Here is a 16,585-nt window from a genome sequence, read left to right as displayed (position 1 = left end):
TGGTAGTACAGTTCTAGAGCAGAGGTGGGTAAACCATGGCCCGCGAGACCGCCCTGCCCGGCCCCTGAGCTGCTGCCCCGGGAGGTTAGCCCCCGGCCCCATTCCCTGCTGTCCCCCATCCCACTCAGCCTCAGCTCACTGCACCGCCAGCACAATGCTCTGGGGCAGCGGAGCTGTGAGCTCCTGGGGTAGAGCCCGGCCTGACCCAGTGCTCTGAGCTGTGTGGCGGTGGCAGCGGCAGTGTGGCCCAGCTCCAGCCGGGCGACACGGCTGTAGCGCTGCCAGCCACTGGTGCTCCAGACAGCGTGGTAAGGGGGCAGGGAGCAGGCGGGTTGGATAGAGGGCCGGGGAGTTCGGGGTGGTGGTTGGGGGGGTGGATGGTGGTTGGCGGGGAAACTAGAGGTTGAATAGGTGCAGGGGTTCTGGGGGGGGGCAGTCAGGAAGGAGGAGAGGTTGGATGGGGCGGCGGGGGCAGTCAGGGGCAGGAGTTCCAGGGGCAGTCAGGGAACAGGGAGAAGGGGTGGTTGGATGGGGCAGGGGTCCCGGAGGGGGCTGTCAGGAATGAGAGGAGGCGTTGGATGGGGCAGGGGTTCCAGGGGCGATCAGGGGATAAGGAGAAGGGGTGGTTGGATGGGGCAGAAGTCCCGGAGGGGAGGGAGGCTGTCAGGAATGAGAGGAGGGGTTGGCTGGGGTGGCAGGAGTCCAGGGGCAGTCAGGGAACAGGGAGCAGGGGTGTGTGGATGGGGCAGGGGTCCCAGAGGGGCCGTCAGGGAATGGGAGAGTTGGATGGGGCAGAAGTCCCCGGGGGGGGGAGGGACAGATAGGAGATGGGGGCTGGGCCACAACTCCCTCCCCTAACCAGCCCTCCATACAATTTATGAAACCCGATGTGGCCCTCAGGCCAAAAAGTTTCCCCACCCCTGGTTCTAGAGTGTTATGTCTCCTATGAATCATCCACGAGGGGGCAGTGGTTACTTGCCAATTCATTATTTAAGCCTGCCAACGATGATGAGCTATAGATACATAATAGTAAGGCCCTGCTTGAATCACAGGATGACTTTCAAATATTTGCCACTGAGTTTCAGACAAGATGTGGAAAATCACTGGAAAGTAACAATGGACCTTTATTAATAGCAGTAATTGGGAAAAGCTAGAGTAGATATATTTGTTTAAGAAAAAAATTGCTGGAATGATATCAACACTCAAGTATTATGTTATGCCTGATAATTTTTTTGATAGCCAGACATTTTGCTGCAACTATATTACAGTCATTTAAAAAAAGTGACCGGTACAATACAAAATTCAGAAGTCTTAAAACAACGGCTGTAGAAATCGAGTCCAGTCACTTTCGCCTTTTACATTTTGCAGGCATTGAATGTTAGAGCTGTACTAACTGCGTATTCGAAATGTATGCAAAATACTGGATTATGCAAAGTAAGCTAATTAAAATCAAAATTGTGGTGGAAGCCAAATGTTGCAGGTTCCACAATTTCTGCAATATCGTGAATGAAGTAGGGCCATATATATCAGCTTCTCCTTTTCTATAATAAGGCACCCCTTTACATGTTATCGGCATGGTGAATCTCATTACTGTTAGCACAACTGCAGCACAGTTTCTGAAATACGGAGGAAAAGTCCAATAGATCTGGGATCTGAAAATGAAGGTACAACTATTAGGTGCCAAAGCTGTGATTCAACAAGGCACTTTAGTATAATCAGGATGGAGCTTTACTGTGCACGTAAATAAAATCAAAGGACGCCAGGCAGTTGAATTGCTAATGCTATGTGTCAATTTACATCACATTCAGCACTCTGATTTTGGGGATGATCCACCACCTGTTGCAATCAATGGAAAAACCAGGGAGTCGGGACTCCCGGGTTCTCCTTCCATTACTACCACCGATTCACTGGGATCTCAGCAAAAAGTCACCTACTTTGACATCAACTTCAGTGGCAGTTGGACTTATCATGACCACATACGTAATCCCCAAAATAAAAGAGGCTGGCAAATGTCAGATGTGGGTCACCTCTTTTTGGAGGTGCACTGGCCTGCCACCTTTGCGCCCTTGGAGCAGGAGTGCCGGAAGCTCCCTAGAAGTGAGGAGGCCACTGGCACCCGGACCTATGGCCCTGCCCCCCCTGCTCCACCTCACCCCTCCCTCATGAGACCCTGCTTGTGCTCTCCCTCCTCCCCCCCGGCCCTACCCAGGCTATGCCCCATGGCCCTGCCCTTGCTCCGCCTCTTCCCACCCCCGCTTTGCTTCTTCCCCAAGGCGCCACCCACTGCTTGTGCCTCTCCACCCCCTCTCCCATGTCACTTGCCCTTAAGGCAAGAAAAAAGGTGGGAGGGCATAGCCCTCCATTTTTAAAAGTGGCAGGCGTGGGGCCGTGGGGGAAGAGGTGGAGCAAGGGCGGGGCCTTTGAGGGAAGAGGCCGGGCAGGGCAGGGCCTTGGGGAAGAGTGCAGATGTGGCCATGGGGGAAGAGGCTCGGGGAAGAGTGCAGATGTGGCCACGGGGGTGAAGGGGAAGGGGTGGTGCGCAGGCAGGGCCTCAAAGGTGGAGGAGTGACTCAGGGGGCAGGACCACGGTCCAGGTGCTGGTGGCCCCCTACTTCTCGGAAGCTTCCAGTGCTCCTGGAAGTAGCCTCCCCAAACAAAAGACTCCTGTGTCGCCTATGCAGGGACTGAGCTTGAGATTTTCATGGAGCTACTCCTGTAGTTAGGAGTAAGTACCAGGCTGTTATAGTCACTGGTGCCAATCACTAGAGGGAGACATAATCACATGTACTAAACTGGCATATTGCATGTGCAGTTTTGTTGCAATTCCACTGACGTGTCTTGCCGCCTATATGAGGCGTATACAGTAACCTACCGGATATCTTCACTGGACATTGCGGAATAGACTAGATTGAGCTTCACAACATTGTCTCTCAATAGCTGATCAACTGGGGCCTTACTGGCCATGGTGTGCTGAAACCCAGGAGCTACAGCCTGAACAAAGGACCTCATAGTGTTGTCCAGCCACAGGACCTGTGAGTGACAACGGCAGCTAGTGAATTAACAGGGATATTCCTGAACAGCACTTTGTCTTCTACATAGTCCCATAACACAAGGCAAAAAGAGAGGATCACGCAATGACATGCCAGGTACATTCAAACACAGGTCAGATCTGATACGGCGGTGGGTAAATTTAAAATAAAAACACACGCTCAAATACTACAGCAATATGACTTGGGCTGTTCTGTCAATGAGCCTGTGGAACTCCTTGCTACAGGAGGCCAGGTACTGTATCTGGATCTTTAAAAGCACTGGATAATTTTACAGACCAATATTTGTATTTATACCTGCTAAAATAAGGGAAATCAAATGCAGTACCTCAGAGGATGATCACCACAGGTGTCAGGAAGGAACCCGAATCCCCTTGCTGCAGTAAAGCAGTGCACATCTGGCCAGGAACATTACAGGGATTTTAACCTCTCCCAGGAGCCTCCGACACTGATCATTAACAGAAGCTATGTTTGTCAGAATACTTGGTACTTCTGTAGTACCCTCCATCCAAAGCTCTCTATGCACTTTCGCCCCCACACAGCCTGCTCAGATGGGTAACTATTGAAGTTAGTCCCCACGCAGCCTGATGAGATGGCCACCTATTGAAATATGTCTTTGGCTCCTTGGAAGTTTGCACACCACAGCAGTACCTAACTGCACATGGAAAAAGCAGGGACAGAACCTGGATCCTCAGGCCCTTGTCACACGAGGACATGGAGAATCTCCATTAGCCTATGACACACAGGAAGTTCTAATCCTGTACAGTAGATGGCAGTGGTAAACAGCTAGCTAATTCATTATGGCATTCATATCCCAAAATGACAGGGAGGGGTGGCACAGATCCCTGTGTACACAAACTTTGTAGCCATAAGTCTCGACATGTGTTGACAACTGGTCTCATAACCATGTCATTAAAGTGCTTAGCACAAAGGCCCTACCTACACGAAAGCTTCCCCCAGTGGAGCTGCACCCAGGATGAATTACAGATTGGCGTCACTCCACTGAAGCTCATAGAGGTACACTCATTGTGAGCTGCGCTAGCTGGGAACTGGCCCAACTACTGAGATTGTTTTGGGAAGGGCAGAGAGGTGCAATCTAAATCCCAGGGTTGCCCTTTCTGATTGTTTTACATGAACATGCGTCATGGAGTCCTGAGACTGACTGGGGGGTTCCTAGGTGCAATGGTAATATAAATTTAATTTAAATAATCAAGAAAAGATGAGGAGCAACATTTAAGGCGACCCACTGCTACAACCGCAATGCTACTCTGCAATCATGGGGCCAGATCCTCAACTAGTGTAAATGGAACTACACCAGTTTACACCAGCTGAGGATCTGGCCTTTGGTACTGAGCCTTTTACTGAGGGATCTCAAAGCAATTGGAAACCATTCATTCCGACTCGACAGTTATCTTAAATCGTATAGCTAGCGTAGGGCTCGACTGCAGTACCCTACTCACACCTTCCCCCACGAGCAATCTCATTAAAATCAGGGGGATGATTTGAGATGGAATTATCCAGCATGGGGAAGGGTGTTACAATATGGCCTTGGGGAAATGCATTTTTATAATTGTGCTGGACTGGTCCCTGAGTCAACTAGCCACCAGCGGGTGAATAAAATGTAATGAGCTAAGTCTTTCGTTGGTGAAGTCAGTGGAATGATGCTGATTTATGAGGATCTGGCCCAAAACCCGATTCTAAAAACCACAACAAAGAGGAGAGGGAGGAGTGACAGCACCATACCAGCCGAGGGTTAATCCCTGAGTCACGGATCACTTCCAGTGTTCTATTGATCCAGGTGTTCCTGTAAGGATGTTTCTCTGGAGGGCGGTAGAGATCAAATATCACAAGTTTATTTGCACTGTCTGCAAGTCTCAAGAAATGACTTAGCTTGTAAATTGACTGATTCATTGCCAGTTTTTGATCTGCACTTGACAGAGAGCCCATGCATGAAAATGGTGTGTCCTAAAAATAAATGAATACACAAGGAAATAAATAACAGTCAGGCTGAGTTAGCTGCATACAAACAGTTCCTGTTTCTCTAAGGGGGAACTAGGCTAACATCAGCACTCAGTGGGATAAAAGAATTCATTTTTCTTTGTTCCTCCTCTAGTTTTCATCTCCTATATGTCGCTGGTATAAATATACGAGTCTCCATCTTCTCTCCCTTAACCCATAATTACATTTTAACCCCGGTTCTTTGATTCTGTATATCAGTCTTGCAGCCACATTAAAAAAAGCTGGACTGGGTTTGAAAAGGGACTAATTCTGCGGCTGCACTAAGGAGTAAATCATCAGGACATAGAAAGTGGGTGGACAGTCTCCCCTCTCCTGCCCCCTAGGGGTTGTGTCTATGCCTTGCATGAATAGCTTAGATCTTCTTTCCTCCATCTCTGCTATGCAATTGCTAAGCCTGATAAAGAACCACAGTAACATAAACTAGTAAACAAAAATACACTTCTGTGTTGCTGCTTTCTGCATAATTATTGGGACTGATCCCAAGACTCCCACTGAGTTTGGATCGGGACCATAGCACATATCCCTTGAAGTAGGCACTTTAAGAAAGACCTCTGAACAGTCTTACCTTGAGGAACCACTTTCCTGCATTCAGCTGTTCTAGGGCATCCCAGGAAAACAATGCAGCATTCTGAGTGGAGTTACTGGGAAAGACCTCCCGGATGTTTGTTGTCCTCTGTAAGTTGCTGTCGTGCATCAGGAAGGGGATCCCATCATAGCTACGATAAAAGGAGAGGGCTCTTCACAACACAGACAACATTCAAAACATGAGCACTGTACAGGAAGGCCAAAATTATATGTAGGGCCCTGTCAAATTCACAGCCATGAAAAACATGTCAAGGACCATGAAATCTGGTCTTTTGTGTGCTTTTACCCTATACTATACAGATTTCACAGGGGAGACCAGTGTCTCTCAGATTGCGGGTCCTGACCCAAAAGGGAGTGCAGGGGGATTGCAAGGTTATTTTAGAGGCATTACAGTATTGCCACCCTAACTTCTGCTCTGCCTTCAGAGCTGGGCAGCTGGAGAGTAGCAGATGGTGGTGAGGCGCCCAGCTCTGAAGGCAGCACGGCTGCCAGCAGCAGTGCAGAAGTAAGGGTAGCAATACCACAAGCGTCCCCTAAAATAACCTTGCCACTCCCCCTGCATACAATTCCTTTTTGGATTAGGACCCCTACAATTACAATACAGTGAAATTTCAGATTTAAATAGCTGAAATCATGAAGTGTACAATTTTTAAAAGGCTTTGATGGTGCAATTGACCAAAATGGACCGAGAATTTGGTAGAGCCCTAATTATACATGAAGGACATTAATAAAAGGACATCCTCTGGAAAACAACACCTAGAATAGAAGCATTATCCCACAGGCAGTCGCGTGGGACAGGATAACTAGACTACACTATGTCTACACTGGAATCAGGGGTGAGAATGCAGCATGTGTAGACATACCCAAGCTAGCTTTGATCTGGCTTGGTGAACCAACAAGAGCAGTGAAGCCACAGCAGCATGGACTACACAAGCCTATGTGGGACCCTAGGTAAATACTTGTGTGGCTAACCCATGCAGCTACTCCTACTGCCATGGCTTCAATACTATTGTTATTCAAACTAGCTTGATTAAAGCAAGCTCAGGTGGTGCTAGATGTTTCAGCCATACCTCTGATTGCAGTGTAGACATACCCTGGGAGTCAGGAAACCTGGGTTCTATTCCCAGCTCTGCCACTTGCCTGCAGTGTGACCTTGGAGAGGTCACATCTCCCTATGCCTCAGTTTCCCCATCTATAAAACGGAAATAATTATACTTAGATCTGACATCTCAAGAAGAAAGACCATGTGCCAGGTTCTGCTCTAGCCTATATTCATACCTTCCACAGTGCTACATAAACACCAAAAGCCGATCACCCTACCCAACAGTATAAGGGCAATGATTCCAACTCAGAATGGCATATCAAGATCCTGGCAGTAACTAATACAATGCTCTCGCATGCCTTTATAATTGCAAGCAGCTTGGCTGTGCTCTCTGCACCTCATCCAAATCTCACTGAGATTTGTAAGATCGTTAGGTTAGAGATATGTCTTCTATGTGTTTTCTGTAATGTGTCGAACATACTCGGATGTACGATAAAGTAATTGTTCCTTATACTCCTCTATCTGTCTGCATCTGCTGTCTTATGCTCAGATTGTAAGCTCTTTAGGGCAGGGACCATCTCTTTGTTCTATTTTTGCACAGTACCTATCACAATAGGCTTCTGGTCCATGACAAAGGCTCTTAGGCACTACATAATACAAATAATAAATCAATATCAGAGTCCCAGTGTGACAGTGGCGACAGGCCCGACATGCAGTTGTGTCAAACGCTAGTTGACAAAGGATTGGCTTTGAAATCTTAGCCAGAGGAAGTTTCACACTGAGACACGGTGCTTCCCCCTTACCTAATTGTGACGTCTGTCTCAAGACCATCCCCACCGTGTTCGATGGTCTTCTGAAATGACATCTCCGTATTTTCTGGAGCCAGCTAGGAAGATGACATAAAGGAATGCTGGTTTCAACAGGCACCAGATGACTCCCAAAGATACTTTCAGTTTCTTGGTAACCAGCCCTGCTGCCCTGCCCCCCTGGGATAGCCAGTAAAGGTCACTTTGTGCAACAGCTGAAAATCTGTTTTACTTGCTTCATGTCTTTAGGTCCCATCAGGATTCTAGGAGCATCCAGCAACATTTACAAATCTCCTGGAGGGCAGGGCAAGCCCCAAACCATCAAGCTCTTCAGTCAGTCGATAACAGAGTAGGAGGCTTTGTTCACGTTACATTCCTCCTTAAATCAGTACATTCGAGACAGAGTTTGACTGCACCTCTAACCCTTCCTCTTTCTCTGTTGCTGTTGACAGTATCCCCACTTTTCCTATTACACAGACTTGTAGCCTAGGGGTCAACTTCGGCTATTTCATCACAAATCCAGGCTCTCACCAAATCATGGTGCTTCTTGTAAATGCCTTCCTTCCTCTCAGCTCCAACCACCCTCTAGTCTGCCCTCTAGTTATTTCAAGCCTTGACTACCATAACCTGCACCTCCCTGGCCTACCACTTAGCCACCCAGATTATCTTCACACCACATCTCTGCCTTCCTCCACCTACTTCACTGGCTTCTTAAATTCTTCCCAGGGGCGGCTCCAGGCACCAGCACACCAAGCGCGTGCTTGGGGCGTTAAGCCACTGGGGGTACTCTGCCGGTCTCCACAAGGGCAGCAGGCAGGCTGCCTTCGGCAGCTTGCCTGTGGAGGGTCTGCTGGTCCCACAGCTTCGACGGACCTCCCACAGGCACCCAGCCTGCCTGCCATGCTTGGGGTGGCAAAATGCCTAGAGCCACCCCTGATTCTTCCACACAAGTTTTAAGCTTCTCATCATCACCTTAGATGGTCTTCCATGGGGGTTAAGTCCATTAATGGCTATTAGCCAGGATGGGAAAGGAATGGTGTCCCTAGACTGTTTGTCAGAGGGTGGAGTTGGATAGCAGGGGAGAGATCACTTGATCAATACCTGTTAGGTTTACTCCCTCTGGGGCACCTGGTATTGGCCACTGTCAGTAGACAGGATACTGGGCCAGATGGACCTTTGGTCTGTCCCAGCACGGCTGTTCTTATATTCTTACATTCTTATGTTCCATCTTCTGCCTCGTTCTCATGCTGTGAACTATCCAGGGATAGTACTTTGCCCAAAAGTCACTCTGAACTGTTCCCCTTGTCTCCTTCGCTCACTTCCACACTACCCACAATGCCTGTGTTCTTTGACCTGAAACATCAGAAAGCTCTGGCGCACTGATGGTGCTTGGTAATGAAATCATGAGGACTTTTTCTGCATGCAAATCCAAAACAAAATAGAGTCCCTTTGTGCCCTCAGAGGCTGACTGCATAGCTCTTGGGGTGAGGGTGGGGAATCTGCAATACAGGTCATGAAAGAAAGATACCAAACGTCTTCCCCCAGACCTACCATGGGTGCTCCTCTGTGTCCAATGAGGGCTGGTTTGGGGCCCAGAGTCCCCACCTCTCTGATGCAGGGGGAGTACATCCCCAGAGGTATCAAGAAAAGAAGGACAAGGATAGCCAGGTATGGACCAATAATTATTGCCTGAATCACTGAAAGAATGCAGAAGAGGAAGGCTAATGTTAATTAATTTGATAACTTATGAGTTTGCCCCAGGGCTTGACTTGTATCAGAGCTGTTTGCCTCTTGAGCCAAGTCTGGTGTCCCGAATCACTAAATCCTTCCCATCAGTCAATCCCCTTTTCTGTACCCCATGCATCTCTCCAAACTATGCCCTGTGCCAGTCTGTCTAGTGGTCAGAGCAGATAACTGGGATCCAGCACTACTGGGCCATATTTTTGGTTTGTCTCCTAACTTGCTGTGGCACCTTCAGGAAGTCACAGTCTATGCCTCAGTTTCACTATCTGTAAATATGGATGTAATAAGATTTACTCAGCTTCCCAGGAAAGAGCCTGAGAAGGTCAATGCTGTTTGCAATAAAGGCGAAATATTATTGATTGTTAGATGGATGATATGGTAAGAGGCATTTAAAAGTGTCATTTATGCTCAAAAGCAGGATGATGCAGCGAGGAGCTTTCTCTGCACCACTCTTTGTGCACCCTAGAGAGCGAATCACATCCCTTTTAATTCAGCTCCTTAACAATGGTTTTCCACAGCAGGAGTCATTTTTACCTAGGTAGATTGGCCTGCTATGGATCTCAGCTCCATGGTTTTCCTCAGACTGTGTCATTCAGAAGTCTGCCTATCCATACATCTAGATGTGGCCCATCACCATGGCACCTGAGCACCTCAGTGTGCAACTATTTGGGGATTTTCACTAAAGATAAGAAAATAGCGCCTCTGAGAAGTTATTGCCTATGAGCCAAGCTTCCCGTTAGGTACAGTTCCTTGGAGAGCATCCCATTCCCCACCCCAGGCATGCTGTCACAGTGAGACCACTTTGGACGTACCCTGTGAGGATTCCCACAAAGGCACCATACTGACTGAAATCCCTACAGTGCAGTGGAAGCTACATTCAAGCCAACCGTGTCTGTGTTCCACATTGTCAAGGTTCCTTCCCCGCTCTGAACTCCAGGGTACAGATGTAGGGACCTGCATGAGAACCTCTAAGCTTAATTACTAGCTTAGATCTAGTTTTACTGCCACCACCCAAATCATTTAAGAGTTCTTTGGGAAACTCTGTCTACCTTCCCCCCAGATTCTCTCTCTTTCAGTAGCCTTGAGAGATTTCTCCACCAAGTTCCTGCTGAACACAGAGCCAAACCCTTGGATCTTCAAACAAGGAGAAATTAACCATTCCCCCTCTTTTCCCCCCACCAATTCCTGGTGAGTGCAGATCCAACCCCCTTGGATCTTAAAACAAGGAAAAATCAATCAGGTTCTTAAAAAAGAAGGCTTTTAATTAAAGAAAGAAAGGTAAAAATCATCTCTGTAAAATCAGGATGGAAAATAACTTTACGGGGTAATCAGATTCTAAGAGCCCAGAGGAACCCCCTCTAGTCTTAGGTTCAAAGTTACAGCAAACAGAGGTAAATCCTCTTAGCAAAAAGGAACATTTACAAGTTGAGAAAACAAAGATAAAACTAACACGCCTTGCCTGGCGGTTACTTACAAGTCTGAAATATGAGAGACTGGTTCAGAAAGATTTGGAGAGCCTGGATTGCTGTCTGGTCCCTCTTGGTCCCAAGAGTGAACAACCCCCAAATCAAAGAGCACAAACAAAACCCTTCCCCCCACCAAAATTTGAAAGTATCTTGTCCCATTACTGGTCCTTTGGGTCAGGGGTCAGCCAGGTTATCTGAGATTCTTAACCCTTTACAGGTAAAAGGATTTTGGTGTCTCTGGCCAGGAGGGATTTTATAATATAGTACACAGGAGGGGCGTTACCTTCCCTTTATAGTTATGACACATATGGTCTCCCATCAGCTGAGGTTCTTATTGCAGAGAAGTGGCGTCGGGAGAGGTGAACCAGGAGTTTGCACATACTGTATGAATACAGTATTTTAGATACAAATTAACATCTACTCTGAGGGTGGGTGTCAAACTGAATAGCACCAGCGAGAGCTGCAAAGATCAAGGGCTCCAGTGTGAATGTTCAACATCTGCATTTGCTTTGGATACTGTCACTGAGTAATGCTCACAACATCTCTGGCAAGGAGGCAAATGAGTGTAACCGTTTTGCAGGAGAGGAAGGTGAGTCAGAGAGAGAGAGAGAGAGAGAGTGCCAGGGCTAGGATTCATATTCAGGAGTTACTGACATCTGGGCCTGCCCTTACACTCCTCAGCAACACTTCTCTGAGCTGCACATCAGTCCTTGGAACATTCCAATAGAGGGAGGGAAACTCTCCTCACTAGTGCATCGAGCTTCCCTGTCATACTAGGGACTACACCAGGGACTACAGTCACTTGCTCCATCTCAGGTGAGTTCTTCCGAAAGCCTCTTCTATAATGTGGAGTGACTGGACAGGCTTTCAGAAGAACCCACTTGAGACAGGATTGCAAGCAAGAGCCAGACACGGAAGAGGATTGGCAGCCTTTCCCGCCAGGCTTACAGTTCTAGCCCCCTTCCCAAACATGCCTGAGAACATCAGGGCTTGTGCTAAATCCACTCAGGCATGAAAGATTTGCAAAACAAAGGGGCAATTATTATCTTAATGCTTGTCACAGTGCAGAAAGCCATGGCAGAGAGAGAAAGCATTGTTACTGCCAGGTTTAAAATTCAAAGATGCAATTATTCCTTTGTTGTGGGTTAAGGAGGGCATGGGGAGCTGCAAATATTACAGCATCCTAAGTATTAGACACAGGGGACAGTCTGGATGACCTAATTTCTAACAGATCAGTTTGTTTTCTTATGATGTCAGTCACAGTGTTTCTTATGTAAGGAGCAAGGTTCTCCTCAGGCCCCAAGAAACAGCGAGGCTGTTATTTTCTGAGAGTCTGTCATGTGTTCAGTGCCATCCGTCCAAGCTAGAGACACAGCCCAGCCTCCAAGGAATCGATCCTCTGGAGACAATACAGATTGGACATGCTGGACACCTCTCACTCAAATCTGTGGAATTTCTAGCAGGCTTTGAGGAAAAAGCATGTTTTAAGGTGCTGCTGTTTGTGTGTCCCTGAAGAAGGATGGATGTGGGGGAGAAATGGACTACCTGAGCTGCCATGAATGTCGTTTTTCAGGGCAACCACACATGTATTCCCCCTCCATAGTCCACCAACGGCACCCACTCTTAGTCTCCTTACTCAGCCATCACTTCTTTTGGGTGGAGACCTCTCTCCTGACCAGAGTTTCCAGGCTGCACAGTTCCCTCTCTACAGTGTGATATTCTCAGCAAGCCAGATTGCCTAAATAGGCCAACGTCTGCTTGGCTTTTTCTCCAGAGCCTATGAACAGCTGTAATTGCCAGCACATTACCATGCAGCTCTTTACAAGCAAGAACATTTATTCTTAAGGTGAAAGCATTGCAGAGAAAACATTAAAAAGAATACAAGAACCAAAGTGCATGCTAATAAGCTTAGCAGAGATCACTCCAACCCCAGCCATGGGCTCTGGCAGGAGTCAGTCCTTCAAATCCCACAAAGGATTTTTTGTAAGGTTTTGAGTTGGTAACAGCCTTAGCTCAGAAGTAGCACCCCTGTGAATAATTCAGTCTTTCCTTTGTAAAGCATGGGCCTTTGATGTTGGCCTCAAGTTTTAACAGGTGATCAGCAGACAATGGCTCACTCCTTAGGGCACAGTTTCAAAAGGAAGGGGGAGCGCTTCCTAACAAGAGGTGGGAAATTTGCATTCACCTCCTCCTAGGTATTCCCCAGGAAAAACCACTTAACCCATTTTGTTCCAAGGGTCCAGTCTTGTCTGGCATATCCAGTACAGTTGTTTGAACCCCCAGGTCTCACATCTGACACACCTCCTCCCTCAAGAAGTTACATACAATCCTGGCCCACAATAATCAATAATCCATTCGTTATGTGCAATGGACACCAAAGATACTTAAACTCAGTTCAGTAAGGTCTCCCTAGGATATCCCTGGAGAAGAGGAGAGGTGGGCTGCCTGAGCTGCCATACCTGGCACTAGTGCTGCCATGAACTCTAGCCTGACCACTGCCTAAGGAAGCCTCCAGAAGACACATCTCAGCAAGCACAGATGGGGCAGAGATGACCCGTGTCTCATTCCCCGCTGCTATTGCATATTTGTACATAGTTGCAACAAGGGGATCCTATAACAATCCCTCCCATTAAGCCCTGGTACAGCTATCCCCCCCCTCCCCACGAAGTGCAGGGCCGCAGTAAAATCAGTGGGGCTCTGATTGGTCCAGATGGCTCAGTGTCTTAGGCTATTTAGAAACTCCATGTAGCAAGGATGCAAGTGTCGGCAGAAAGGACGAGTGAGGAGTTGGGGCTCCTTGTCATTCATTTTCTTCCTCAGACAAAAGTTCTTTGCCATAACCTCAAGCAAGGGAGGGAGGAAGCAACACTGGACAAACAAGCATTGGTGCATTAAGTGTGCTAGCTGGAAGGGTCCACCCCTTGATACTGAGTATATGGAGAGACTGATGTAAGAGCTATGGACACTCTGAAAATCAGGTTGTTTTAAGGTGTCTCAAGGCACACAAAAATTGAGGCACACAAAATTGTTACCTATTTTTGAAAGTCTTGGCCTATATCCCCATCTCTCCCATTTGCACAAAGCAGAGCACAGAGGTTCCAGGTGGAGGCTGCACATGTAGAGCATAAAGCAGAGCTACTGTACCTTTTTTATTTGTTCGGAAGGCATGCAAAGCCACTGGCCAAGACAGAAGGACCATGGCTGCTATTGCACCTATGTGGAGATAGGGAGCTGTGACCTGGAAGGGAGACAAGAGATTTGCTGTGAAAAGCCAATTTATGGAAACAAACAGCTCTCCCAATACTGACATAGTCGAGCTAGTGCACCACACATAAGGGATACTGCTAGAGGTACAGGCAGTTTCCCCCAAAATTTTACACTTGGCTTGGACCCTTTGAGAACTTTGTGGCAGGTCAGCTGAAGTATACTGATGTGATCCTCAAGAGTCCATCAAGCCTGCTCCTGAGTCAGCCAAAGAGGATGCAGGATAGCAACGTAAGGCACTCTTTTCCCCCGGGGGCTGAGTGCACCATCCTGAACTCAACGTCTTCTCTCAATCTCGGTTCTTACATGGCCCCTCATCACCGTAGTACTTGAGTGTCTTCCACCAGGCAGTCAGGCCATTCCAGCTAGAGTCAGTTTCAACACTACATTATGAGCATCACCAATTATGCAGATCAGACCACTATTAAACATGAATGGTAATGTTCAGTATCCAACTGTACTATCATACTAGCTAGTATAACTGCAGCATCTGATTACTCCAATATGCGTCTAATCCTTTTTCCAGTCTCGTGAGATTACTTCATTAGCCTCACTAATATTCTGCAACAGCCAGTTCCACAAATGAATAATGTACTTCATAAGCAACGTTTACTCTTAGTTATTTAAACAAAGCACTTGATCTCAGGCTAAAGGGTTTAGATCCATTGTATTTAGAGCTAACTGTATTTCTATTTATTTGTTTGTTTCAGCTTCAAATTTGTAACCTGGGGAATATTCTTCATGCTTTACTAACACCAAATAACTGATTTATCAGATTATTATTTTTGAAGGACAGCCCTAGCCATTGTAATTGATTTCTTTGACTATAAAGGGTAAACAAGCACTGAAAAGCTCAGATGCTTCTCTGAATTTATCATAAATGTGCAAAAGTGGGATGGAAATCTGAAAGAAATATGCCGGGTTTTGGCCCAATGGGAAATATTGGGCAAGATTTTCCACGGAGTTGTATCCTGGTATGACTCCATTAAAGTCAAGTGAGTCACTCCAGCAAAAAACTGGAGTGAAAGACAATCTGACCCATAGTGAAACCTGAAATTACCAAGATATATGGTAGGGAAAAAACATTATCCACATGTAACATGGTTGTATGTTGCATCCACAGAAGCACCAAAGCAGTCCTAGCCATTTTGCCAGCCATGGTAGACAATGTTTTTAACATCTTCCTCATGCCCAGAAGCCAAGCAAAACAAATAACAAAATCAAAAAAAAGAAGAAGAAAAACTCAGTCAGCCAATCAGTTGAGGAGAGGGGAAGAGAAAGGCTGGCCAAAAATGCCTGGCAGCACAGCGGTGTGGTGGCGTTCCCTGGAAGTTGGCACCCATGGTGATGGCCCTGCTTGCTTGCCCTAGAACTGGCCATCTGCATCCCTCTACTGGCTACTCCATATACAAAATAACGGCCTACTATGGATGAAAGCTAATGGAGTTTCTCCTTTAGCTGAAGAGGTAGAGGTGTCTCCAGTGCCTGTGGAAGGAATCCTTGCATAAACATTGACAAAAACTTTTTAATAACATTTGAGTTCAAGTTTGATTCCAGAAATAGGTAGCAGATGCTGGCTCATTTTTTCTGAACACGTTTAATCCAATCCTATTTCTGACCTCAAGGACATTTGATGGAAGATATTTTCTAGAGCTGGCTCGTAAATGCTATTTTCCTATCACAGGAAATTTTGACTTTTCAGAATTAGTTTCTATTCCAGATCAGAAAAGAAAGTGGAAATAAAAAATATTACACAACAAAAAATTCTAAAAGGTTTGAATTGTAAACATGGAAACAATTTTTTAAAATATTTTTGATGGAAACAATTCAGCATTTCAAAATGAAAAATGGAGTTTCTGATTGACATTCTGAAACTAAACAAAATTTTTCATCCCCGTTTCCCTGAATCGGAATTTTTTTTTTTAAAAGTAGTCAAAATTTTTATTTTGATGAACTGCATCCCTGCCAGAAAAATTGTATGTGAAAAAAATTCAGCTGTGTCCATATTTTCCATCTATTTCCAGTCAAGGCTTTTGTTAACAAGTTGTCTTTTTTTTTCTTTTTTTTTTTTTTTTTTTAATGTAGAGCTTCCATGCTCTTACCTGAAATGACAGGCGGACAGTTTTCCATCGAACTCTCCACAGTTTAGAAAATACACTGATGGCAGCTATGGAGAAGCCCAATACCAAAAAAGTTCCAATCTGCAGAGACAAATAGGATATTGTCTGGCTTCAGAATTAGTGTATGACAATTGCAATTCATATTGTTTAGTATATGACCTTTAGCTACTATTGCATGTGGGTTATAAAGATGACTTGGATTCCATAGGTATAGAGTATTTTCTATGTGGCAGTAATCTTTATGAGCTTGATCATCTGAACTGACCTACTTGAATTAGGTTAGGTTTACACTACATTGTAAATCTGGCCTCAGACTCAGGTTTGAACCCAAATGGACCCCAACCATTCACACACAAATCTTTCTGATTCAGGTCAACCAGCACTCAGGACCCAGGTCCTAATACTCAGCTGGGGGAGGAAGGGTCCAAGCCTGAGTCCCTCTGCACCTGGGATCCAAGCCCTGTCATTTTTCATTGTGGACACAGCTCAAGCA

The 16,585-nt window shown here is 46.3% G+C and overlaps 1 protein-coding gene across 4 annotated transcripts in view; it reads right to left on the bottom strand.

Annotated features, from left to right (window-relative positions):
* The window catches only part of GDPD4 (glycerophosphodiester phosphodiesterase domain containing 4), an 87,452-nt gene that overhangs the window by 8,391 nt on the left and 62,476 nt on the right, over window positions 1-16,585 (bottom strand). For 3 of the 4 annotated variants that reach the window (XM_050941358.1, XM_050941349.1, XM_050941366.1), the window contains 7 exons: window positions 16,075-16,173; window positions 13,853-13,946; window positions 9,051-9,196; window positions 7,497-7,579; window positions 5,632-5,782; window positions 4,791-5,012; window positions 2,873-3,030 (listed from right to left, as the gene is read on the bottom strand). In XM_050941358.1, coding sequence (XP_050797315.1) covers window positions 2,873-3,030; window positions 4,791-5,012; window positions 5,632-5,782; window positions 7,497-7,579; window positions 9,051-9,196; window positions 13,853-13,946; window positions 16,075-16,173 — 953 coding nt within the window. Of the gene's footprint in view, window positions 1-1,151; window positions 1,653-2,872; window positions 3,031-4,790; window positions 5,013-5,631; window positions 5,783-7,496; window positions 7,580-9,050; window positions 9,197-13,852; window positions 13,947-16,074; window positions 16,174-16,585 lie in introns of those variants that run through there. The other variant, XM_050941374.1, reaches the window with a different exon arrangement.

The sequence above is a fragment of the Gopherus flavomarginatus genome, chromosome 1, assembly GCF_025201925.1.
Source record: "Gopherus flavomarginatus isolate rGopFla2 chromosome 1, rGopFla2.mat.asm, whole genome shotgun sequence".
NCBI classification, from domain to species: Eukaryota; Metazoa; Chordata; order Testudines; family Testudinidae; genus Gopherus; species Gopherus flavomarginatus.
The sequence above is the reverse complement of the archived record's forward strand: the minus strand, read 5'-3'. Positions and strand labels throughout refer to the sequence as shown.